The sequence below is a fragment of the Talpa europaea genome, assembly GCF_964194135.1.
Source record: "Talpa europaea genome assembly, chromosome: 9".
In the NCBI taxonomy this organism is placed as follows: Eukaryota; Metazoa; Chordata; class Mammalia; order Eulipotyphla; family Talpidae; genus Talpa; species Talpa europaea.
The window spans coordinates 7,890,117-7,916,258 of record NC_140076.1 but is presented as its reverse complement, the minus strand read 5'-3'; the positions used below and the strand labels follow the sequence as shown (position 1 = coordinate 7,916,258).

Here is a 26,142-nt window from a genome sequence, read left to right as displayed (position 1 = left end):
CGTGGGGGAGGCCTGGTCTAGTTCAAATACCATTTTTTAGAAGAGCAAACTAAGGTGGTGGTGAGGTAGAGGGGGGTAAAAAAGTGACCCCCAGTCGATGGAGAGTGTCTCCCTCTTCCCTTTGATCATCCACCAGGCCCAATGCCTCCTTCCCCCACCCCCACTTGGGCCCCCCAGACACCCCTCTTTCTGCCTGCCTTGTGATGACTCCACCACCTGCTGCTGATTGTATCCATGGCTGCTCCAAGATGGGTGCCAACTTTTTGTTTTAAATAAATAATTTTAATGGTTATTATTATAAACAAATGTGTTCATTGGCTAAAAAAAAAAAAAAGAATTGAGCTGTTGTGGATGCTTATGAGGTACTGGCTTGAGCTCACAGTAGAAAACTCTCTGGGGACAACAGGAGTGGGGCCAAGTCAACTCCACCTGCCTGCACTGTCCCATCTAAGACGGAAAGTTCTGTGTCCTGGGGAATCACCTGTCCCGGGCAAACCGAGTCAGGGGGACCCTTTAGGAGGACTGATTGCTAATAAGTAAAGCTGTGGGAGGGGGTTTCAAACAATTAGGTTTTGGGATTTTCAGATAAATAAGACTATAGCATTGGATGGTGGAATTGGGGCCCACACACAGATGAGCAAAAACACCCCTTGAATCCTAGGAACCCACTCTTAACGCCTGAGGCACAGCCTTTGTTTCGAACTCCTTAGCCTGTGCTCTGTGTGCCTTTGCACTCACTTTTACTCACACAGGTGTGCAACTTCCTCTCGGGCGCTCCCGCCCAGCCCTCAGGAGTGGGGTCTCAGACCCTCTGTGGGCATTGCCCTCAGGGGGCCCGAGCTCGGCCTCTGGGGCTCAGAGCTGGTCTGGTTCTTACCGAGTTGATCCAGCTGATGTAGTCGGACACGCGGGTGAAGACGGAGGGCTTGTGGTAGTAGTTGCAGCCCAGGGAGGACCCGAAGCTGACCACGCCGTGCACTTCCCACTTGCCGCTAGCTGACTGGCAGTTCAGAGGTCCTCCGGAGTCCCCCTGAGGAAGGCCAGGGTTCCGTCAGGAGGGACCTTAGGCTGGGTGAGGTGATGGGAGGGGCAGGGGCTGTCCACTGGGCTCCCGAGACTCACAGGTTTGCATGGACATTTTACCACAGGCCGCCATGTTCTCTGAGACCAGCTCTTGAGGCCCCAGCTCAAGATGGCGCCATACTACCAAGAGCTAACACTTAACTGTGCTGGGAACAGCCGAGCACCTCATTTGCCTTATTTCATTTTATCCTCACAACAACCGATGAGGTAAGTGCTGTTAGTATCCCTATTTCACACAAGAGGAAAAGCTGAAGCCCTCAGAGGTGGGGATTTGCACGGTGTTGGACAGGCAGTAGGTGAAATCACAGAGACCCAGAGTTAGATTGTCAGCCACCCCTGGGCATTTCCTCCCATGATGTGCAAGTTTCCTCAGGGCCAGTCTGTGTGGGCAGAGGCACGGGGGCACAATGTGGTCTGAAGAACAGGTGAAGTTCCTTTCTGCTCTGTCCTCACTGCTGCAAGGTCGACCACACAGCAAGTCCTTTGGGTTAAGGGATTGGCTCCAGGGAGGCTCTGTGGCTGCTGGCATGAGGGGTGCCTTGAGCCATTAATGGGATTAATTCAACAGGCAAACTTGAAGTCACCTTAGAAAGGCCCTAACCTAGAGATGGCAATGTCCCACTGGCTTCCATCCTACATAGAGGAAAGATTAAGGATGATGATAACGAGTAAGAGGAAAGAGAGATGAAGGTAATGGCAGACCTCAGTGAGACCCAAGAAAGGACTTCCCACAGTGAAGAGAGTGGACACTACAATGAGAATCTCACAGTGGGGACTCAAATGCCTGGAGAATTTCCCAGTGCTGTTGCCAAGATGCTGAGGATGGACCTAGGACCCCAAGAGCCTTTCCCTGCCCCAGGCCCGGGGGCACCTGCCTGCCTGTACTCACGTTGCAGCTGGAGATCACGCCGTCACCCCCAGCACAGACCATGTTGGTCTTCACGGTGCTGCCCCACCAGCCAGGGCTGGAGCAGGTGGCGTAGTCCACGACCAGCAGTTTGCCCTGCTGCAGGATGTCAGGAGAAGCCCCGTTGGCTGCATGAAACCAGAGAAAAGGTGTCACAGGGACAAAGGGACTCCCGAGAACACAGGAAGTTGTGGACACGTACTGTGTCTTGCACTCTTACTTTGTGATCACTCTTACTTGACCCCACCCATAGGGTTACAAAGGGAGCAGCCATGTTTGTCTGTACTGCGTCCTCACAGTGGATTCGTGAGTGTTCTGGTCACCGGTCATTGGTCCAGGGGTGGACACCTGACTCAAGCTAAAACCAATGAACTGCTTTCCCTGGGAATTTGGGATTGGACTATGAAACCCCAGCCAGAGAGGGTGTAACTGGGGAATTATTGGCAGTGACTGCCCACCCCACCCTATCTTTCTTCTAAGAAGTAAAGAAGTCCTGAGAGAGGGTTTCCTGAATTTCTTGTAGTTTTCCAGACCCTGATTCTATCCAGTTCCTGAGCCCTGGTTTGTCTCTGCCCTTGGTTGGCTCTTAAGTCCTTGAAACAAATCTTTTTTTTTTTTTTACCGAGCTAGCTCCATAGGTTTCTATCACTTACCTTAAATATGACCATGAAGGCCTCTCTGGTGGCGCAAGGGGTTAAGCACTGCACTGTGAAGCTATCCACAGCCTCTGCAGCACGAGTTCAATCCCCGGACGGCCAGGGAGCAACCCACATGACGAGGCAGACCCCTCTTGTCTCACCCGCTGCGCCCCCTCAGCAGTGTATTTCAGTAGCTCTGCCTGTTCTGCTCCCCACTCTGTCTCTGGTAAATCATCTCACCCCCTGCATCTCTGGCCTGTACCCCAGCTCTTGCATGCATAAATAAATAAATCTTTTTTAAAAAATAAGACCATGAACCTGCTGGCCATTGGGGCCCCAGGTTGTGATAGGAAGGTAGAGTTTTCCTAACATCCCCCCAAGGACACTGCACCATCACCCCCATTTCTATCACCACTGCACTGAGGGCGAGGATGAGCAATATTGTAATTCTTCATTTGTGCTTTATTAGACATTTCAAAATGTGCTAATCCTCACAGTAAATATTCAGTCCTATTTGACAGAAGGGGCACGGAAGCCCAGCGTGGTTGAGTAGCAAGCCAAGACCATGCTTGTTAATAAGGAGTTAGTACTTGTACAATATTTCACATTATATAAAGAATTTTTGCATCTCTTTTGCCATCTTATAAAACCTTTGCCAACTGTATTTCCATTTTATAGATGTGGAACTGAGGCTCCAAAGTGGTGTACCCAAGGTTAATGACCAGCAGAGCTGGGGCTAAGAACCAAGCATGGACCCCGTTCCCTGGCTCCCTGCCTGGGATCTTCGGGATAAATGGACCCCTGGCTGTGCTTGTATCTTGATAAGCACGAGACCTCCTGTGGCTCACTTTGCGGAGTGTCCACTTGTCTTTGTTTTTGCAGAGAAGCCCGTCAAGAGGGCGCTGTTCAGTTATTTGAGGGGGTATGTGTTAATGTGCCCCTGGAGAAACGTGTCACTTATATTTATCGGTTTACATCATTACAAAAAAACCACTCATCGGCATGAGCCTTGCTAGAATCTTCCAAACCTCTGGTGATTTTACTTTCTTTCTCATTGGCCTGCTGTCATTAGATCTCTAACCTCTGGGGCTATGTCAAAAGAAGACTCACAGGCAGCCAGGTGCTAAGCAGCAAGATCAGGTGGCACATGGGGCAGGTACACTTTGATGCGGGGAGAGTCTGATGAGGACCCAGAAGCCTGAGGTCAAGAAGTGAATCCTGTTCTGCACTTTCACCTTGGGTCATGCAGAGGCCCTTCTTAGCCAGATGTCATACAGCTTCCATAGCTCTCCTTCACCATAGCGACTGTAAACAACTAACACACAGCACCCACTATGTGCCAGGCACTGGCCCAAGTGCTTCCCATAGACTATCTCCCTCAAACCTCTCTCAACAACCCTGTGATGCAGGTGCTTTATAGCGTCCCCATTTTACAGATGAGGAAACTGAGGCTGAGTAGTGTGCCCAAGGTCACACAGCTAATAAGTGAGGTGCCGGGATTTGAACCAAGGCAGTCTGATCTCTTATCAGTACACAATCCTCCTTCCTCGAGGCAGCTGCCATTTCTCCCAAAACCCTGGGATGATGAGTGTGGAGAGACCCCCTGCCTGGAGAGGGGTGACATCATCTCCCTCTCCTCCCAAGCCCCCAAGCCTTGGGGCCCCAGCACCCACTTACTCTGCAGTCTTCCCCAGCCAGTGACGTAGCAGGCGAAGTTGTTGGGCAGAATGGAGCCGGCGGCTGGGAGGCAGGCCAGCTGGATCTTGTCAGAAAGGGCGACAGGGCTGGCCAGCTTGAGCATGGCGATGTCGTTGCTAGGTTGGTGAAGAGAGACGCAGCATAAAGACTTCCTGCCCCAACTTTATGTCCGATTTCAGCCCTGGCTGGAATCCCTGAACACCTGTGTGGCCAGCCTGTGACTCTCCCTTCTGTTGGGGCTACAAGGGATTAGGAGGGCAGCTCTGGTTAAACCCCAAGATTGCATTTTGCCCAGGATGGTGCTCGGAGTCCTAAATTCCTCCAAGATCTTTCAGGGAAAATGTTTAGAACAGGGAGAAAGTGGGTTTTCAAATTTCAAATTTTACAAATTGTCAGGCAATTTTGCCTCTCCTCTGCCATCTTTTAAACCTTTGCCAACTCTTATTTCCATTTTACAGATGCGGAAACTGAGGTCTTGCAAAGGCCACTAGGACAGACGAGTCAGATGGAGCTGCCTGGCGGGCTGGGTTCTGAGGTTCTCTTCAGCGTCAGCAAGGAGCACAATCCGCGATGGCTGGTGGTGACCAACCGTCACTAAACAGTATTCAGAGCTAGAGGTTCGCTTATACCTTCATTCCACAAATATTTGCTGCACACCTGCTATGTGCTAGAACTAGGGAAGCAGTAGTGAGTGAGACACAGAGTCCCAGCCCTATTAGGTTCAGGGTAACCCCCCAAACTGAACTAAACTCATGTTGCTCCCACAAACACAGTCACTCCCCATGACCCAGTGTCTGCCAGGCCAACTCAGCCAGGCTGGTAGGTTGGGGATGGCCCACCCTCCCGGATTCCTTGCCAGTGAGCTCTCTGCCAACCCAGGGGTCTATTCCACCATCACACATGCTCACTCTTCATGCTCCCTGGTGCAGGTTCTGTGCTCAAATCTTCTCTGGCATCAGGAGGTATTGCCTTCCCCGGGCCCACCCCATGGGGGTGGGAACTGGTGGGCAGCAGTGGGAGTTGATTCTGCCAGACCTTCCTGTCTCCTTCCTCTCCCTCCCCTGCTACCCCCACCTGGCTGGATGCTTCCTGGAACCACTCCCCACCACCTCGAAAGTTCCAGCACATCCCAGCGCTTTCTTCATCACACTGTTGCTGTGTCATTCCTGCAGCAAGCTCACCCCCGTGGCTTCTGTGGTGTGTCAGGCACTTTCTTAAGTGCTTGACATATATTATCTCATTTAATCCTCACAACAGCCTTAGAGTAGGGGCTGTTATTGTCCTCACTTTACTGAGGGGGCAACTGAGGCACTGCAAGGCTCAGAGACGTGTGCAGGGTGACACAGTCGTTACTCATATGCAGGCAATCATGCTCCAAAGGCTCAGCCCCTCACCACTACCCCACAAGTCCTGGCTGCCACGTTTAGGTTCCTGAACTCCTGAGAGCTGGCACCGCAGGGCCAGAGCCCAGTGAGGCATCTGGTACATAGGGGAGTCAGTAAAGGCCTAGAGGTGGGCATGGGTGGTACAGCACAGAGCCCAGGTGCTCATTTCAGAGGAAAGGTGGGAGGTGGTGGCATCCCCTAAGAGCAACAAATCACAGAGGTTTGGGAAGACATGCCTAGATCCTCAGGGCTTGGCACAGAATAAACACATGGCCAGTGAGTGCCCAGTGGATGGGAGACCCAAATAACTTTGACAGCCCTTGTCCTCCCCTCCCCCAGCTTGCCCTTCCACCTCCCCAGGCATCTTTGGGGCTGGTTCCACTTCTAAGGTGTCAGAGCTCCCCCCACATCCACTGAAGGAGCAGAGGAGGAGGTGGGATTGCACCCCTGGCCTTCTACTGATACCCCCGCAACTGCGCCCCTGCAAACCGCCCCCCCCCCCCCGCCCGGTGCACCCAGACAGAAGTTACCCTTGGGAGAGCAGGCTGGGGTTCCACTTCTCATGCACCACGAGTTTGGAGACACTGATGGCCTGGGAGCCGACCTCGTTGGAGGAGAGGCTGTGGCGGCCCAGCACCACGCGGTAGGTCCGGGAGGAGCTGCGAGAGAGGGGGCCAAGAGCAGAGGTCAGCTCCGGGCTGCCCTCTCCTCTCTGGCCTCCCATGAGCAAGAAAACCCCAGTACCCCGAATACAGAGGCCTGGCTTTGGACAATGCTGGGATGGGCCCAAGCAAGTGACTGAAGTTGGGACTTGGGTCTTTTTCTCCCCCAGGGACAATGGGTTGATTATAATAATATACGCCTGTAACAGACAGCAGGTCCTCAGAGAATGTCATTTTGTTCAATGCCACTTGGCCATAATGATTAAAAAATAAAAAATCCCAGTCCATATTGAATGAACCATTATCTAGGACCTGGTTTTGCTTAAAGCCATATTTTCTAATAGTCTCTTGATGTTAAGTGAGAATTTACTGTGTAGTAATTATGGCTCTACTACATTAAATAGAGACTAGAACAGAAAACAAAAGTTATAATAAGATGATGATAATATTATAATAATATTATAGCAGCTTGTTCTCAGCCAGGCTAGAGGTTATTTGAAAGGCTCCTTTATAAGGGGTCGTTTGGGCAATTTGGGCTCCAACTCTCGGAGGTGAGCACCGGCTGGTGCGGGGAGAGTGCAGGGTGACCGGGCGCAGCATTACCTGATGCAGTGGGCAGCGGTCATGACCCAGTTGGTGGCCACCAGGGACCCTCCGCAAGTGTGACGCCACTGGCCATTGTTGTTGTACTGCAGGGAGACCTGGGAGAAGGGTGAGGGTGGTGGGTCCTCTGACTGTAGGACCTCTTTGCCTTTCAGCTTCCCCAAGAACAGGCCTAGGTAAGGGGTGTGAAGCCCTTGCCTCGGGCGCCAAAAGCTCAGTCATGAAGATCAACAACATTTTAGTGCGATATTAAAAAAAGAAAAATTAACATAAAAATCCATGATGAACAAGAGAGCAAACTTTTAAATAATGCAGTATTCAAAAATAAACTTCATTTTGAACATCTTTCTGCAACATGATATGTTGGAATTTTCCCTCCTTAGGGGCTATTAGGACATACCCCTCCCACCTGATACATCTAAAGGGAAACTCTTGATTGTCCCCTGAGGGATATTTTTGTAGGTAGCATTGATTAATTCTCAATGCAAGAGTGACATCTGCGGGCGTCCCTGGTGGCGCAGGGTTGAAGTCTCAGCAGGGATGAGTTGGATCTCCAGCCAGGGAGCTGACCCACAGGGCACAGCAGACCTCTCCTATCTTGCCCGCTGCTCCCCTCAGCAGTGTATTTCAGTGGATCCACCTGTTCAGCTCCCTATTCTGTCTCTGGTGAATCCTTTCAACCCTGCACCTCTAGCCTAGACACCAGTTTTTGTATGCATAAATAAATCTTAAAAATTTTTTTAAAAAAGAGTAACATCTGCTATGGGGGGTATCCGGCCCCTCTCCCCACTTCCTGGAGAAAAAAAAATGTTATGGGCATGTAAGAAAAGCAAAAGAACGGGCAAAAATGCATAGAATCAAGTATATGAATTGATGAATTGTGAACTATCAGTCACCATTCTACGAATGAAGCTCTCAATGCGGGGAAGATAAAGGCTGCTGTGAAATTCTGACAGCTACACGGGGGTGCCATGAACACTCACAGCCACTGCCTAAGTGTAAACTCACCCTCAACTCAGACTTTTGTCCCCAAGTCTATTTATGACAGTTGTTCTCATATTGCAAATAAATAAATTAACTAAACGTGAAACCAAAAGAGAGTTGTGGTGTATATGAAGTCTAAAGTGAAATGCTTGGAAGGAATTGGGTAACTGTGACTTAAAAAAATTATTATGAAATTAGATGTTTTATGAGAAAGTTGAAAAGTTGGGGGAAAAATCATAAAAACCCAGATTCTTCATGAGTGTCCCAAAGTTATTCTCTGATTTAAAGAAAAAGCAATTGTAAATGATACTTAGTGTGGTTATGCAAGAAAGACAGTTCAGAGCATAAAAGATCGGTGAATGAATGTATAGTGACAAGTTTTAAGTGAACAAACAATATTTAAAGGGCATGTGTGATTTCTAAAAATTTCTCTGTAACCAGCTTGTCAATTTTTAGTTTCAGTCAAGTCAGTTATGAGAGATTTTACTGTATTTATGTCAATGGAAGCCTCATGTATTCCTTTTGGGGATCCTACCAACTAGCACTTCCTAGTAATCTGTCCACAATATCATTCTGGTTATTTCAAGGTAAGGAAACATTCCCTTTCATTGGCAACATTGATTTGCCTATAGTTTAGAAATAATTTGCGTCCACAGCACTGATTGGTTCCTTAAAGCAAGGAATAGTTGCATAGGTGGTGATGAATGGTTCATAGAAGAGCAGTAGGTTTGTAAGTAAGCATCCGATTGGTTATTGGAATAAGGCTCTGTCTGAACTTATGTGTATGGGTAGAGAGTGGGGTGGTATAGCTCTTCTATCACCCCCAGCGTTGACCAAGCCCACTGAAATATATCTTACTGGTGAATTTTTCTATCCTCATTCTTGGCAATAGTCTCCAGGGTGGAGGGCAAAGTGGATGATGTGGACAGAGGGGTAAGAAGTGGGATGTTGGTGACTCACCTGCCAGGGCCAGCTGTTGGGCCTCACATTTTCACCTCCAACCACCCTGGAGAGGTTGGGCACGTACGTGGGGAGCCCACAGCTGAGAGCTGCGAATACAGAAAGAGTTGTGAGTCTAGGAAGCAGTGATCCCGACGATGTGACCTACACTTGTTGCATTTCCAAACCCCAAATGGGGCATCCTTGTTCTGGAAGCATTCCAAGAGGTCACAGAGCTCTACCTCTTTGGATTTCATTCCAGCTTTCTCAAAACCACCAGACTGAGTTCAAGGAGGGCAGGAAGGTCCCATGCCTGCCCCTCCAGGGACTAGGCAATTGCCTCTGGATGACAGGGCTTACCTCCAGCCACCAACGCGGACAGCAGGATGGCCCTGATCATGGTGTCTCCGTACAAGTCCTATAAGTGTGACCTCGGTCAAAGCCTTGTTTTTATGAGCGGGCTTATCAGCCTGAGATAGACGAGCAGTTCACAAGATGGAGATTTTCTCAAAGCTCAGTGGAAAAAAGGGATGTGTTCAAATATTTTTTTTTCTATTTTCTCACACTGGTCACTGGAAATACTTTGAAAAAGATGTCAACATACAGCAGGGGAGGGGGCAGGAGAGGGGTCAAAATGGGAGGAGGAGCACAAGGCACTATGGTGATGGTTCACGGGTACTGTGGGGGTGGGAGAATTGGGGGGATTATACCTGAGGGGAGAAATCAAAATTGTACAAAAATGAACAATGATATAAGAGAATAAAAAAAACCCAAAAAGAATAATAATATAAAAAAAGAAAGAAAAAGATGCCAAAAGTAAATATTGAAATATGGATTCTACCTGCTTTTACAAGATTAGGTTATATGTTGGTTGTTTTTCATTGGGGTTTTCTTTTTTTTTTTTTAAAGATTTATTTATTTATGCATACAAGAACTGGGGTACAGGCCAGAGAGGCAGGGGGTGACAGGATTCACCAGAGACAGAGCGGGAAGCAGAACAGGCAGACTGACCTAAACACATTGCTGAGGGGAGAAGCGGGCAAGACAGGAGAGGTCTGCTGCGCCACGTGGGTAGCTCCCCGGCCGGCTGGGGATTGAACTTGTGCTGCAGAGGCTGCGGATAGCTTCACAGTGCTGTGCTTAACCTCTTGCGCCACCAGGGAGGCCCCCTAATCTGAATGTTCTAAAGAGGAAATATGGTTTTGAGTGTTACAGCTTGGACAAATCACTTATTTTCTGGGCCTGTGTTACCTACATAACGATCCAGTTTTGGAAGGCAGGATTATTATACAGGTGAGAAAATGGGTGTGAAAATTTTGTAAGTGCCCAAGGCTCACGAGAAGCTAAGGGAGATTGGGGTGCAGAACCCTTTTGGACTGAATGCCAGAACACCTGTGTTCCAGCCCCACTGCCACCCCTCACTCCAATAACAGTTTGAACACTTGTTTATCATCTAGGGCAGTCACTTCAAGAACAAACTATTTCTGAAGACTCCTACTTTATCTTAAAAGTTAAGTGAATTTGGCATTCAGCTCCACAAAGCTGTTTGTTTTAATATAAAAATAAGGTTTGCCCTGGACGAGGTCATGGAACAAATACCACTTTGGTGCATGCTATGGGCTTGTGGTGTGACCTTGGGCAAGTCACACAGGCTCTCTGGCCCGGGGTTGCCCATCTATAAAAGGGACAGGAACATATTCCTGGTCTGTTTCACCACACCGCTGTGATGATTTGAAAGGGACAGAAAACTCATCAAACAGATTTGAATCAAAGGGTCATTGATTTGACCACAAAATGTAAAAGTCCAGGAACAGTGTCAGCTTCAGGCACAGTTGGATCCAGGGGCCTGATGAATGTCGCCAGGACTCAGCTTTCATCTACCTCTTGCTTCTGCTTCCCACTGTGAGGGTCCACTCTCAAGCTCCATGTAGTAGTCTGCAGCAAGTCCAGGTTCCCCCTTCCATGGGAATAAGATGGCTCCAGGATCTCTGGGCCAGGGCTCCCCACTTGGGGTACTATGGGCACTTTGGGGGATGATTCTTTGTTAGAGGGCTGCCCTGTGCATTGTGGGATGTTTGGAAGCCTCCCTGGACCACACTGGATGCCCGGAGACCTTTCCTTTCTCCCCAGGTCACAGCAACGAGAAATGTCTCTACTCATTGTCACATAGACCCTGGGGAGCAAGATCACCCCTTTTCCCCTGTCCCCCCTCCATTTCGCTGTTGCAGCCTCACATCCCCTCAAACCCAGCTGGAACAGAGAGAGAGAGAGATGGTCTGGTAGGGGCCCCACAAGTCCTGCAACAATCTGATTGGATCTGCCCCAGATTACATGCCCATCCTTAAACCAATTGTGGTGGTGGGGGAGGGAGTGCAATGTATGGATTGGTCAGCCCTGAGCACAAGGCCCTCTGCAGATGGGAGCATAAGGCCCCACAGCAGTAGAGGAGGCTGCCATTGAAACAAAAACCTGGGCGTTTGGAGAGGGAACAGGGCTGGGCAGGAAGAGGGCAAAGAGCGGCTGCAGCCCACTTCCCCCTCTGGGGCTCAGTTCCCCATTTATACATTGTGGGAGGACGAGGCAATGTGTGAACTTCTGAGCTGGGCTGGGTCCTTGGTGTCCGTGGGGTCAGGGAGAGGCAGATGCACCCTTCTCATGGGTTGATGACACATTCAGAAATGATTCCTGGGAGGAAACAGAGACCCCAGCCATCAGGAGCTCAGTTTGATGCCAGGGCTTCTGCGCAGGGTCCCTGGCTTGGCTCTTTGCTGCTCAGAGAGAGGTGCTCCAGGAATAAAGGAAATCTCATTTAAAATAGACCCTGGGGGGCCTCCCTGGTGGCGAAAGTGTTTAAGCACAGCACTATGAGGCAATCTGCAGTGTGAATTCGATCCCTGGCGGGCCAGGGAGCTACACACATGGTGCAGCAGACCTCTCCTGTCTCGCCCGCTGCTCCCCTCAGCAGTGTATTTCAGTAGATCTGCCTGTTCTGCTCGCCACTCTGTCTCTGGTGAGTCCTCTCACCCCCCACATCTCTGGCCTGTACCCCAGCTCTTGTATGCATAAATAAATAAATCTTTTTAAAAAATTAAAAAAAAATAGAATCTTGGGCTTGGGGGGAGCACCCTCACACATTACCTCTAGATGTTAATTACAGACCCCAGCAGGAAGGATCCTCAATTACAAACACTAAAAGGAAGAATCTTGTTACCTCACCAACAGGAAGAGAAAGTGACCCTACAGGAGAAAGATTTCTTCTTTCCTAGCAAGCCTGCCACCACCCTAAGCTCTCATTTGCCACCAGTGGACTTTCATTTAAAACAACCTCCCATCCTCCCTCATGTTGCTGAGAGTCTCTCTGGTTTTTGCTGTACCTTGTTCTGAACTGCAATGACAATTCCCCAGCTATTCCCAAATCAACCCGTTTTGCTGGTAAAGTAATGGTGGTGTTATTTTTTCCATCATCAGTTGTCTGGACCAAGAGCATCCCATCCAGACCTGTTGACTCAGCTCTGCCGTGGAACAAGCCGCCCAGGTAAATCTGCTCCTTAAACGCTGAGAGGGATTGGGCTACAGCTGCTTTCAGCTCTCTTTCCCTTGTTTTCTTCACCTATCAAATAGAAACAATAGAAATTCCGTCTGTTTGTTAGAATCAAACAGGTTATTTCCCTTAAAACACTGGGCATAGTAAATGTGCTGTAAAATGTTCACTTCTAAATCCTTAGCTCTGTGGATTTCAGGTATCAGAAGAGCACAGAATTCCTCAGACTTTTCCATCAAGGAATCCTGGTAGATCAGAGATTGGCAAGTTTTTTCTACCAGGGACCAGACAGCAAATATTTTAGGCGGTGGGCCATACGGTCTCTGTTGTTGCTAAACCCTAAAACTAAACTCTGCTGTTGCAGTGTGAGAGCAGCCATATGGCATTGCCGTGTTCCAATAAAACTTTATTTACAAAACAGAAGGGGTTTGCCGGCTCTAGTTTGCAAATGATCCGGGGTCTAGCCGCAGCAGTCACCCAACAGCAAAACATATCTGGAGTCTCTTTTCTTCAGCTGGAAAGCTTCATTTGAATTTTGCAGCTTACATCATAACCTAGCCGGGTTTAATATAATTTTTTTTCTTTCCATCCAATCTGCACAGAAAATTAATGCTTTGGGAAGATGCTTGTGTTTATTCTCTGCCTTCACAAGTGTCCCTGGTCCACTACCCTGTGAAGGATTGCAGACATGGGTGCTAATTGACAAGAGCATCGGGGAACTGCTGGGACTCAGGCTACTCTCCTAAGGAACAAAACGGAGAGGGAAGAGGTTTGCTATTAGGAGTCCAGCGTGTGAGGTCAGTCGAGGTAATGGCTCCTCCTATTCACAAATCTGTTATTTCACTGGTTCCCAACAGGGAGGGAGGGAAGGCAGGTGCCCGTTTTACAGATGATGAAATAAAATTGAGAAGTGACTCAGCCACTGCCTGTTGGTGGCAGAGGTCAGAGCTCTCAGCCTTCCCTTCTGCTGGCCATAGTTTATTCTGCACAATCTATGCTGTTGCTCCTGTCTGGGATTATGTGGGTTTGGCAATTGCTTCTATGGCCCTGATTCTTAACGCCTCTCTGCATCCACACCTTTACCGTGGCCCTTTGCAGTGTCCTCCCAGGAGAGGTGACAGACATGTGAAGCTGAGTGGCTTCAGCCAGACCCAGACTAGGTCAGCCAACCCCACCCTCCCAGATGTGTGAGTGATTCTAGTCCAAATCGGTGGGGCTGCCTAAGTGACCGCCAACTGACCCTGATGTGTGAGCAATAAATGCTTGTCACTGATGTCTCTCTGTGTGTATGTGTGTACGTGTGTGTGTGTGTATGTGTGTGTGTGCGTGGACGCTGTAGCGTGGTTGGTGGTTTTGTAGCATTTTTTGTTATTGCAGCAGCAGCTGATTTGGGGTGAAAGCCCTTTGTGAACATCTGTAAGCAGGAATTCTGTCGGGTTTCTGTCCGCTGGGGTTCGTTGCCAGCTTCGCTCAGGCTTGTCAGAACATCCTCGCTGGCAGAGCCCCCAGACTTCACTGTGTGAGGGGGTCCTTAAGATTTGGGGCTTAATGGCAGCAAACGTGGTGGTTAGTCTCGCAGGCTCTTGCGTCAGACTACATGGGCTTAAATCCCGCGCGATCATGGGTAAGTGTCTGAGCTCCTCTGAGCCTCAGTCTCCTCATCTGTCATGAGGGCTGTAGTGAGATGAAAGGCAGTCGTTGATGTGAAGCCCTCGATGGTGCGTGGCACACAGGTTACCTAGTGCTCAGCACACGTTAGCCAGGGAGCCTGCGGCAGACATGCGGTGGTTTCTAGTGGGTCCTGAGCACAAAGGGCCCTCAGCCCCCCAAGTCAGGGGTTGCCCTGCCCAGGCAGACGGTGGAGGTGAGAGGATCAGAGCCTAGCTGTCTGCTTTCCCTTGCTTCCAGTCACTGGTTTGTGACCACTTGGTCAAAGCCCACAAATCCTTGCTGTTCCCCAACTTTCCCATCCCCAGATCCCAGGGAGTCCTCTTGACCCTTCCCTTTCCTTCCCACAGCAGCTCTACTGTGCTCTCTGAATTGTGTCAGCAGGGAGGCGGGAGGGTGTATTAGTTTCCTGATGCTGGTATAACAAATTACCACAAAGGCTGTGGTTAAAACATGCACATTTGTTATCTTACAGAGCTGGGGAGGCCAGAGGTCCTTATCAGTCTCACTAGGCTAATGCAGGGCTGGTTTCTTCTGGAGGTTCTAGGACAATCCCTTCCCTTGCTTTTCCCACTTTCTAGAAGTGGCCAGCATTCCTTGGCATGCGGCGCCTTCTTCCATCTCCAAAGCCAGCAGTGTAACATCTTCAAATCTCCTGCCTCTACACCCTGCTTCTGTCCTTACATCTCCTGTGACCCCGAGTCTCCCCACCCTACATAGGGGTTTGCCCTGCCCAGGCAGACGGTGGAGGTGAGAAGATCGGAGCCTAGCTGTCCACTTTCCCACCCTTTAAGAAGGACCCTTGTGATTACACTATGCCTCCCTGGATGATCCAGGACCCTCTGCCCCCCCTCAGAGCCTCCCATTAGTCTCAGCTGCAAAATCATGTTTGCCAAATAAGTCACAGGTTCTAAGGATTAGGAGGAGGGCTTTTTTGGGGGCCTATTATTCTGTCTACCACAGAGAGGCATCCCCTCAAACACAGCAGGGGATCTTGTCCCTAAACCTAAGAATTTTCATCCCTGTTGAATAAACAGATCTGCAGCATCTGTTTCATAAGCTAATAAAGTTTTGATAATCTAATCCCATTCCTACAAGTTTATGTAGATTTGGGACCTGGATCTGCCACTCAGTACACAGACCCTCTTAAATAATCACTGAATTCATTGTTTCTGATGTGCTGTACCTCTTCTCTCCATCACATCATTGCCTTGGCTGGGACTACATTCACTTTGGCCTAAACCACTGAAGTAGCCTAATCCACTGGGCCTCCCTGCCTCCACTCTGCCTACTCCCTACAGCTGTTAGAGGAAGCTTTACTGCGCACATCTGATCACTGCTCTCTCTCTCTGAAGCCCTCTATGGCTCCCTGTTGCTCTGAGAATAAAGTTTGAACAACTCCTTACCATTTTTAAGGGGTTTTACCCACTTTCCAGCCCCGCTGAGACAGGAATGGCTCAGAGTCTGGAAAGACTGTCAAACATTTCTTTGACTCATTGTTTTTATCAATAACTTTTTTTTTTTTTCGCAAGACATGCATTCTTGCACTATCTTAACAGCTCATTGTTGCATTCCCTTGCAGCTGGAAGGATGAGGCTGCAGGATGCTGAACCCTGACAGGGCAGTGCAGCACTAGGAGCTCGCGCAGGACAGCAATGCCCAAAGGAGTAGTCTGGGACAGAGGATAATACTAAAGTCCTGCCTCTGGGTATGCATGGCAGCTGCGCAGAGAAACACTCCAGTACTCCAGGAGGAAGACGCCCAGATGTGAGTTGCCTTGTTTGCTACTTGCCTTGAAGTCTGTACAACCAGGCAAAGCCTTTGCTTGGGGAACCTCTTTCTAGAGGATTCTCCCCGGAGCTCTGTCTCTTGCTCTGTAGCTTACAAAAGCTCCCAGTGCTCTCTCCTCTGCTCCGTGTCTCACGTCCTTATTACATTCTTGAGTGTGGGTCTCACCAGGGGCAGCCAATAATCTCTTCCCGGTAAGGCCATCACACGCCCCTCCCTGCCAGGTCACCAGTCATCCCACCATGCCTGGGCCTCACCCATTTTCTCACAGAAAGTTCCAGGTCCTGCTACCAGGACCAGTGGCCCTCTGACCCCCACCTGGCATCTTAGGGTCTAGGGACACGAGATGCTTGGTGTCCTCTTCCCGGTGGTGGCTGTGACTTTGCTCAGGTTCTTCCCACAGCCAGGACCCCTTCTGTATCCTGGGGTATCAGGTAGGAGTGTGCTGAGCTGCAAGTAACTGATCACCTGAGTGCACTGTTTAAAACACATGCAAGTTTATTGTTTGCGTATACTAAGCCCTTCAGAGACGTTGCTGGCGTCCGATCTGTAACTTGATGGTGTCGGAGCTGGTCACACAGTGGCCACTTCAGCTCCGCACCTGGGCCCATGTTCATTTTCAGTGCAGGGCAGGGAGCATGGTGGCCAAGCGCATGAACTTTTTTTTTTTTTTTTAAGATTTATTTATTTATTTATACAAGAACTGGGGTACAGGCCAGATCCGTGGGAGGGTGAGAGGATTCACCAGAGACAGAGCGGGGAACAGAACAGGCAGACTGACGAAATACACTGCTGAGAGGAGTAGCGGGTGAGACAGGAGAGGTCTGCTGTGCCATGCGGGATTCTCGCTGGCTGGCCAGGATCAAACCCACACTGCAGAGGCTGGAGACAGCTTCACAGTGTGGCGCTCAACCGCCTGTGCCCCCAGGGAGGCCCAAGTGCATGTACTTTGGAGCCAGATGACCGAAGTCTGGATCCCGGTTCTTCCTAACTTGACAAATCACTAACCCTCTCTGACCTCAGTTTCCTCATCTGTAAACTGGGGATGATGTTTGTAACAACCTACTCAGAGGGTTATTTTGGGGATTAAGTGAGGGGATACATGTAAAACCTGCCGAAAGTGCCTGCCACATAGTGATGCTCAGTACGTGTGAACTATTATTTCATTATTAGAGCTGCAAGGGGCCTAAGGACAGGAAGTATTTAGCCTCTCAACGTCCAGTTTAGATACAGGCTCTGAGGGGGCTGGCATGACGTCTGGGTCAGGCAGTACCTTCTGTGCTTGGGGACCTTCCGTTCTAATGTAAAGAGTCAGCGTGGGCATCCGCACCTCCAGGAGCCCATCTTGATTCCTCCTGCCAGTGGACACTGGCTTAAGCATCCCTTTTCTGTGTTCCTGTCCTGCATTCCTGTCCTCCAGGGAACTTGGAGCTCTATTTAGGGGTCTGGATTCTGCAGAGCTGGGATTTTGTCTGAACCATCCCTGGGTTCCCAGGGCAGAGCTGGGGCCTGGCTTTTGTAGCTGCCATTGCTTGTTGAGCAGATAAAGTCCTTCCTGAGAACAGGCTTGGCATAGAAATGTGTGGGGGCTCACCATGGTCCCCACCTCCTGGAGCCCACATCTGATGGGGAAAGTGTCAGTTCATAGACCAACCAGAGGCAGCTGTAGTCGAGGGCTCTCCCAGAGGAGTTCAGAGACTGGGGCAGATCACTCCAGACCAGGACCTCTAAGGTCAGGGGTGGGGGTACCCCCATGGACTGTCCCTCATTCGACACTGGGCCATTCTCTTTGTTGGCGCTCTTTGCCCTCTAGTCAGCCTCAGGAGACTCCCTTTCCTGAGTGTCTGTGGCTCAAGCATTGCTGGCCATCTATTCCTGTGACCTGGCCTGGTTCGTTCCTCTCCCCGGATCTGCCTGCACCTCTTAAGATCTGGACTGGGGTCTCCTCCTCCTCCTGTACCCTAACCATCCCTAGCACTGGGCTGGTGTGAGGTCAGGGCTCACGAAACACTTCCCATCCTAGGAGCCCAGACTGACATCAGCCCTGGTGTCTGCTCTGGGTGAGGGCTGCATCAGAGCTGTCCTAGGACTGAGGGCACCCTCCTGCGGCCTGACTCGCCAGGCTGGGGAGCTGTCCTTGGGGAGACTCCACCTTCCACTGCAGCTGGGGGCCCTGAGGAGTGGGCAGAGACCTCTGTGGAGGCAGGATCAGAAAGAGGGTGACCTGACTGGGGCCACAGCAGTCCACAGCTTGTGACATGTTGGGGTCAAGTGTCTGATGAATCCTTAACTCCTATCTCCCAGGCACCACGTGATCCTGACATCCAACCCTGGGACTCCTCCAGGGTCCCTTTGCCCTGGCTAAGGAGTCTCTTCTTGCATCCCTGGAGTAGACAAGCCCCCCCCCCCACCTCCCTGCCCACAGAGAGCTCAAACCCACAGGGAGGTGCAAACAAGAATCCAGTCAGCTTGAGGGGGAGGAAGTTTATTGTTGCGGGGCTGGCAGCACAGAAGGTTGACTCACAGCAGCATTTTCTGGGGAAAAAGAAAACAGGGTGAGGGACTCTGGGGTGTGCCCCTATCTGCAGCAGTGCAGGGCTTGACCTGGAGCCCCGGCAGGAAGCATGGGGCCCTGACAAGGAAGCTAGGCTCTGCTGTGGTGCTGAGCCCCCTCCACATTTCAAACCACCAATGCAAATGAGGTTCATAACACACCCTCCCCAGTATGTGAACCCCCAGCTCAGAGGAACTCTGTTTCCCCACCCCCAAGATATGTATGGTGAACCACTGGGCCCTGCTGTCATGGGGCAATGATTTTCTTTTGGGGGGCACTGTATGGTGCCTGGGATCAGGGCATAAATATTTGCTGAAGCCAGTGGATGACTGGGTGGAGTTAATGAACTTCACTGCATGGGACTCAAGGCCTGAATACAGTAAACACTCAGTGCTTCTTGAATGAGTGAGTGAGAGGATGTGTAAGTCTGTGAATGAGCCAGTGACCGAACCAGCAAATGAATGAGTGAAGGAGTAAATGAATGAATGAGTGAATAAGTACATGAAGTAACCAGCCAATGAGTGAATGAATGAATGCATGCATGCTTGCGTGAGGGGGTGAGTAAAGGGGGTTGAGGCTGAGGGGCTGGCAGGTGTAAGATGGAGGAGCGGGCAGGCACCCACCTGGTTGATCCAGTCGATGTAGGCAGACACGCGGGTGAAGACGGTAGGCTTCTTGCGGGTGTTGCAGCCCAGCCCGGAGCCGAAGCTCACGATGCCCCGCACCTCCCAGGAGCCGTTGGCAGCCTGGCAGTTCAGTGGGCCGCCAGAGTCCCCCTGTGCCAGAAGGGCAGGTTAGACACTGGCTTCCCCCGGGGCAGCCAGGTGCGCATGGTGCCCCCGGGGCCTCAGCCTGTCCATGACTGGGAAGACGTGGTTTGGGGGTGCCGTGGCCTCATTCTGGGAGCCGCGGGGTTTACTGTGTGGTCTTGCGTGATGATAACCCTCTCTGTGCCTCGGTTTCCCTAGTTGTTGAGGGCACTGGGTCTAAGAGGAGGGGAAGCTGGGGGGTGGGTCGGATACTGGAGCAGTGAGGAAGGTGGCAGAGGGCAGAAGGTGACAATCAGGGTAGCCCCGATTGTCCTAGATGCTTCTGGGTTGTGGTCAGACTCCCTCCGTCCTCCAGCTCACTGTTTGGGTGAGACACACGGGTGGAGACTGCAGAAAAGTCCCTTCTATGCTTGTGGGACTCACTCAGGCCTCCCAGCAGCCCTGCACTTGCTGTATCCCCATCGTATAAGGGGAAAACTGAAGTTCAGAGAGGGTCACCAGGCTGCCCAACGTCACGCAGCTGCTAAGTGGCGGGACAAGGACTTGAACCAGATACTTGAGCTTGACTCTCATTCTTGCCGCAGTGCTGGGGGGAAGGTGGCTGTGACAAGTGTCTCCTAAAAAGGCCCAACCAGGGCTCAGTCTTCTTCCAGGGAAAGGGCACACTCATGCGGATCTCCCCGCTCCCCACCCTCGTTTGCCTGCCTCCCTGCCCCCTCTACTTGGCCTCTTGGAGTGGGGACGGGGCAGGGCCTGGGGACTCACGTTGCAAGCTGAGATGACGCCGTCACCGCCGGCACACACCATGGTTTCCTTCACCATGGAGCCCCACCAGTCGGCCTGGGTGCAGGTGGCATGGTCCACCACAGGCTGCAGGCCCTGCTGCAGCTCGTCAGCAATAGGGCCGTTGGCTGGGGAGAGACAGTGGTACTGGGAGTCACCCCACGTGGCCCTGTCCCTGCCCAGCCCTGGGCCTTCACGGAACAGAGTCCATGTCGGGCTGGGAGAGCTTCTAGACTTTGTGGGAATCACCCACCTGCCCTTAATCAGAGCCAAGCTTCCCAGTCAGTGGCTGCAAACCAGGGCTCAGGGACCCCTCTGAGGGTGGAGAATAGGCTCCAGGCTGAATTCATGGAAAGCCCTCAAGGAGTAGCCCCTGAGCTGAGTTCTCTTTAATTTGGATTTGGGGTGACGATGCTCTTCTTTTTCCTTGTAGGTCTCTCTCGGCCTTTGGTGTCACACATGAATTGGTCTCTCCCACCCCAAGATTTTCCAAGTGTTGAGCTATGTTTCCCGCTAAATCCTGTAGCTTCACCGATTGGCATTTAACCTTTTAATTCAGCTGGAAGGTGCTTGGGCCTATGATGAACCATCAGATCTAATCCATCACTCCCACTTGGTTTGCTGAGTTTCTTTCAGGGTCGCTTCTGTGGGACTAAGCAGGTGTCAAGCACTTGACAAATTCTAGTCCATTTGAGCCTTACAGGGCCCCTTACAGAGCCCTCATTAGCATGTGCTTAATAAATACCAGCTGTTATTATTACAAAGTTTAAAAAGGCGTGAAGCTGTTTAGGCAGGAGAGGAAAAGCAGAGGCGGGTGGGGGGTGTGGGGGCTCTGCTTCCTCTGGGGAGACCCCCCCATGCTCCAGAGCAGTACTCACTCCAGAGGCGACCCCAGCCGGTGACGTAGCAGGCGTAGTCCTGGGGCAGCAGAGTGCCCTCCTGGGGCAGGCAGGCCACCTGGATGGTGTCACTCAGCTCCACGTGACCCGCCAGCTTGATGAGGGCGATGTCGTTGCTGGAATCCAGAACAGAGCTGGTGAGTGGGCAGGATGGCCCAGGCTGGGAGTTGGGGGTAGGGCCTGGGGGGCCAGGGTCCTTCATAGGTACTCTACCCCTGTCGACAGCCTTGTCAGAGGGGGCTGATGGTCCACCTTCTGACTCCACCGCCTCCCCCTCTGGATGTGGCTTCTCCGCGTGTATCTGCACATCACAGCAGGGAGCTGTGCCTTTCTGGATCAACCAGAAAGGAAGCTAAAGTGACTGGGAAATTATAACGATAAGAGGGACACCTCGGGACACCTCTTAGCAGTGTTTGCTTTCAAGGTAACAGGATGCCAGCTGGTGACCCTGGACAGATCAGGTTTGCGTCCTAGTTCCGCCATGGCCTGTGTGACCTGGGTCGTGGTCCTTGACCTCTCACTCTCGTTCCCTGTTGGGGCTGTGGTGAGGATGACACAAAGCAATGAGGGCACAAGTCAAGGACCCCCTGTGTGAGGCTTCAGGCCAGACCCTGCGGGGCCCACTCAGTCTTTATTCCATGTCCCTTCTGGGGACCGTTGGCCAACGGTGGGGGTGGGAGGGACGTCTGAGTCCACTTAGCATTTTGCCATTTTGCATCCAGGGCTCATCTGTTGGCTGTTCAGGGTAAGGAGGGGGCTCAGGGACGGGGTGGGGGGCTGACTTGGCAGCTCTGTCTCCGAGGCCACGGGGCTGGGTACTCACCGCACCAGGAAGGAGTTCCAGTTCTCGTGGACATGGATGGTGTCCACGTCCATGAACACAGAGCCTGCCTCATCGTCCACCACCAGGTTGTTCTTCCCCAGGGCCACGCGGTAGGTCATGGAGTTGCTGATGGAGGAAGGGACTGACCAGTCAGGGTGGCACAGTGGGGCTGAGAGGTGACCCAACCCTGTGCTGTCGTGGGGATCACCTGGGGGTGTGTGTGTCCATCCCCATTGGCCCTCCGGGGTAAGGACCCTGGCTACCTTAGAGTCATGTCCAATTTGACTTCTAGGTGGAGAGCTTTGGGCCTCAGTTCCTTGATCGGTAAGGTGGAATTCAGTCCTGGGCTGCTGCAAGAATTATCCAGTGCAGGCCCCGGTGCTCTGGCCTACAATGTTTTAACCGCCACCTAACTGCCTCCCTGCTTCAACCCTGGCCTCCTCCTTCTCCAAGTTAGCTTATCTACAACAGAATCATCTTTTTTCCTCTTGCTGTCTTGTTTTTCTTCATTGCTGCATGTTATAGATTTATGTGTTGAGTGGTCTGTTCTGTCTTCTGTTAGAACACAAGCTCCCTCCCGGGCACCCAGTAGGTGCACACTCAGTACTTGTGGAATGCCTGAATGAACAACTGAGTTTCTGGATGTGAGGGGCTTATTTAGCTCAGTGCCTGGAGCATGTAGGAGGTGCCAAATTGAAGCAGCTTTGAGGCTCCCGCCCTATGGCATTGGGGTTTTATCCCCGGTCACCTGATGCAGTGGGCAGCTGTCAGGACGAAGTTGCTGGCAATCAGGGTGCCACCGCATGTGTGCCTCCATGTGCCATCCCTGAGGTACTGGAGGGAGATCTGGAAGAGGGAGAAAAGGGCCACATGTCAGGCCCCGGGATCTCTCCCCGGTACCTTCTCTATCCCACCTCCCAACCTGTTGCAGCACACTTACCTGCCAGGGCCAGCTGTGAGGACGGGCATTGTCTCCTCCCACCACCCGGGCAGCTAGGTTGGGCAGGTAGCTGGGAACCCCGCAGCTGGTGGCTGGGGAGACAGGGAAGCATATAAAATGGGGATATTAATAGACCCTGGCCCTGAAGGTTGTTGCGAGGACCCAAATAGTTCCTGCATATAAAGGGCTTAACACCTAACAACGGCCATTATTATTACTGTTGTTGTTGTTGTTAGCAGGAAGGACTCCTAAGCAAGGAGTCCTTGGCTCTGTCTCTCATGCCAAAAGAGCTGTGGCATTTATCCAGGTGAAGGAGCTTGTTCAGGTCTCACTGAGAGTGAGTGGCATTCAAGTTAAATTCTTTAATTCCTAATCTGGGAGAAGGCCACCAAAAAGGGGAAGGAAAAAGTCCCCACGGGAGTGAGGCTGATACTGGGAAAGTCAGGCCCGATGTCCCTAGAGCGAACCCAGGATGAGGCATCTTCCTTGTCCCCAGGCCCAGACCCTGGCTTTAAGCCTCACCTGGGGAGGTTAGAGCCTCAGCTTTATTTTGAAGATTCAGAAGCAGGGCTGCTAAGTGGGCCAGTGGCTCATCTGACGCGTAGCTTGGCAGTGATATCTGGGCCTACTTTGGACCCCAAATCTCCTTTCCTGGAGTCCTGGAGAGGAGAGGGCCCCTGCTCTGACCCCTCTGTGTCCCCAGCAGGCCAGCCCGAGCTCACAGTCCCGTGGCTGCAGCTGATCCCTGACCCCCCACTCACCACAGGCCAGGAGGGCAGCGAGGACGGTGAAACGCAGCATGGTGACCGAGCTTGGGACTGAGTTCCTGAGGCTTTGGCTCCTGTAGGGGTGCACTTATAAGCGGGAGGGGGGTGTGGGGCCACCTAGTCAAGGCTGAGCCTCCCCTTGGGGAGAAACCTGTTCTGATAAGTCCTGTTCCCTGACCTTGGATGGTTACTGTTTAATTTGGGCTGATGAAGGGGCTGGCTGAGGGGTATGGAATTCTCAAATGTCCCAAAACAGAGAGATTCCAAGGTTGGCAGGTTTTCTGGGGTCCCCACCACTCCACTTGGTGTGTGATCTCATTTTCTCTCCCTAACTCATCCTGTTTAGTTATCATTTATTGGGCACCTACCATGTGCCTGGCACAAAGCCCCATATTCCTCGCCACCACTCAATTCTTCTAACCTGAAGTAGACCCCCGTTTTTGTGTTCATTGAGCATCGCGTGATGGCGTGGTCTGGATTGCAGGTGCATCGTTGCGAAGCTACGTGTGTATCTACTACCTTAAGTTCTCCACTGAGGTCCACTTCCACCCCTCACCTTGCCGTTGTGCGCTTGTTTCTGATTTACCCACCCCACCCTTCCCTCTGGCAACCACGAATTGGTTGTGCAGTCCACAGGTTTTCTTTTGCTTTATTTACTTCACCCACTTGTTTCTCTCTGTATCACCTGAGAGGCAGCGCACGGTGCCTCCTTTCACCCTCCCCTCTCGGTCTGTCCTGTTGTTGCAAATGGCAGGATTTCATCTTCATTTTTTAAAAATTTATTTTCTTTTATTCTTTTTTGGGTAGAAGAACTGGGGTGTAGGCCAGAGTTGTGTGTTGGGGGGCGGGGGTGAGAGGACTCCCCAGAGACAGAGTGGGGAGCAGAACAGGCAGATCTACTGAAGCACACTGCTGAGGGGAGCAGCGGGGAGGCAGGAGAGGTCTGTGAGTGAGTCAGCTGTGAGTGAGTGAGTCAGCTCCCCGGCCGGGGATCGAACTCAGGCCATAGGTGATAACGCTGAGACTTAACCTCTTGGCCACTAGGGAGGTCCTTATCTTTTTATATATATTTTAAAGCTGAGTAGTAGTCCACTGTGTGTATACACCCCATCTTTATTCATCTGTGGATAGGTTGTTTCTACCTCTTGGCTATTGTAAATCATGCTGCAGTCAACATGGGGGTGCATGTATCTTTTTGAATTCGTGTGTGTTTTTCAGGTAAATAACCTGAAATGGGATAACTGTTCATATGGAGTTTCTGTTCTAGAAATCTCCATATTGCTTTGCATAATGAGCACACCAACATGCATCCCTACCCACACTGTGTGTGTGAGGGTTCCTTTCTCTCCACATCCTCTCCCACACTTGCTCTTTCTTGGAAGTAGACACTCCTATCCACTTGCCCAGAGGGTCGGTGACCATCCAGGCCACTCAGCCAGGCCACGGTAGAACCAGGATTTGAAGTCAGTGCTTCTAACTCCCGTCTGGGGCTCCAGCTGCTTCCTCCTCTGTCTTGCTCACTCTTGGTTGCCCCCTGTTTTTCCTCCCTCATTTAACTCATACTGTTTGACCTTGGAGTGTCCCCTGCTCTCCTGCATCTTCTCCCTGCTGTGGCCAGAGGCTGAGGCCCAGGAGGACCTGGGACAGGGGCTGGTTGGTCAGATTCTTCTCTGGTGCCAGCTACCTGTCTCTCCATCTCTGAAATGGGCAGATTAGACCAGATGGACACTCAGCCTCCTTTCTGTTCCAAGGTTCCATAGCTTGAATGTGAAGGTCAAGTGCATACCTGCACTTGTGGGACTTGGCATAGATCCAGAATGCCATATGCCCAGAAGTTCTGCCCATATCCCAGGTCATTTGGGGTCAGCCAGTTGGTTTAATCCTTGTGCCCCAAGGCCTGACTTCAGTGGGGCGCCCGTTAGTGTCTCTGTTTCTTTCCCTTTCTACTCACTGGACTTCTGATTGGAAGCTGTTTTCTGAGCTGGGCCCACAGGTCACCTTAGGAATTATTTCCCAGTAAAGATGTTCAGAACTCTATGCACCCTGCTGTTCAGGTGGTAATCAGGGGGCATAGGCCGATTCCAATTTATGCACCGTATGCAAATTAAATATTTTTTAAAACAAGCCTGCATTATTTTGATAACGTAAAGTTTTGCTTATTAAAAAAAAAAACAGAGGGCCTCCCTGGTGGCGCAGCGGTTGAGCGCTGGGTTGCGAAGCTGCCCGCTGCGTCTGCGGTGCCGGTTCGATCCCCGGCTGCTCCCCGGCCACCGGAGGAGGGTCCCACATGGCGTGCAGACCCCTCCTGCCGCCCGCTGCTCCCCTCAGCAGTGTACTTCGGTCCTTCTGCCTGCTCTGCTCCCCTCTCTGGCTCTGGTGAATTCTCTCACCCTCCCGCGCTTCTGACTGTACCCAGTGCTTGTATAAATAAATAAAATAAATAATAAATAAATGAATAAATCTTTAAAAAAAAACAAACAGAGACAGGCTCTGGTGAATTCTCTTACCCTTCCATGCTTCTGACTGTACCCAGCGCTTGTATAAATAAATCTTAAAAAAAAAACCAACAAAAACAGAGACAGAGAGTATGAGTTCTGACCTGCTGTGTTGAACTTGGGCCCCAAACTGGGGGTGCCTGGGTGGATCTTGGGCTGCCAGAACTTTCGGTTGCATTCTAGAGGCTGGTTCTGCCAGAAGGGTCATGGCTATT

At 51.2% G+C, this 26,142-nt stretch overlaps 2 protein-coding genes across 2 annotated transcripts; both read right to left on the bottom strand.

Moving 5' to 3' along the window:
• Positions 1 to 376: 376 nt before the first annotated feature.
• Positions 377 to 9,299, bottom strand: CELA2A (chymotrypsin like elastase 2A; the record flags this gene model as incomplete). Its single annotated transcript, XM_084244081.1, has 8 exons — positions 377 to 481; positions 878 to 1,030; positions 1,973 to 2,118; positions 4,306 to 4,442; positions 6,242 to 6,370; positions 6,977 to 7,074; positions 8,921 to 9,009; positions 9,260 to 9,299. 8 exons carry the CDS (start codon positions 9,297 to 9,299, stop codon positions 377 to 379), a joined length of 897 nt encoding a protein of 298 aa, XP_084100207.1.
• Positions 9,300 to 18,416: 9,117 nt separating this feature from the next.
• On the bottom strand, positions 18,417 to 23,466 carry CTRC (chymotrypsin C; the record flags this gene model as incomplete). Its single annotated transcript, XM_084244080.1, has 8 exons — positions 18,417 to 18,431; positions 19,074 to 19,226; positions 19,986 to 20,131; positions 20,882 to 21,018; positions 21,726 to 21,851; positions 22,474 to 22,571; positions 22,666 to 22,757; positions 23,427 to 23,466. 8 exons carry the CDS (start codon positions 23,464 to 23,466, stop codon positions 18,417 to 18,419), a joined length of 807 nt encoding a protein of 268 aa, XP_084100206.1.
• Between the last annotated feature and the right edge of the window lie 2,676 nt (positions 23,467 to 26,142).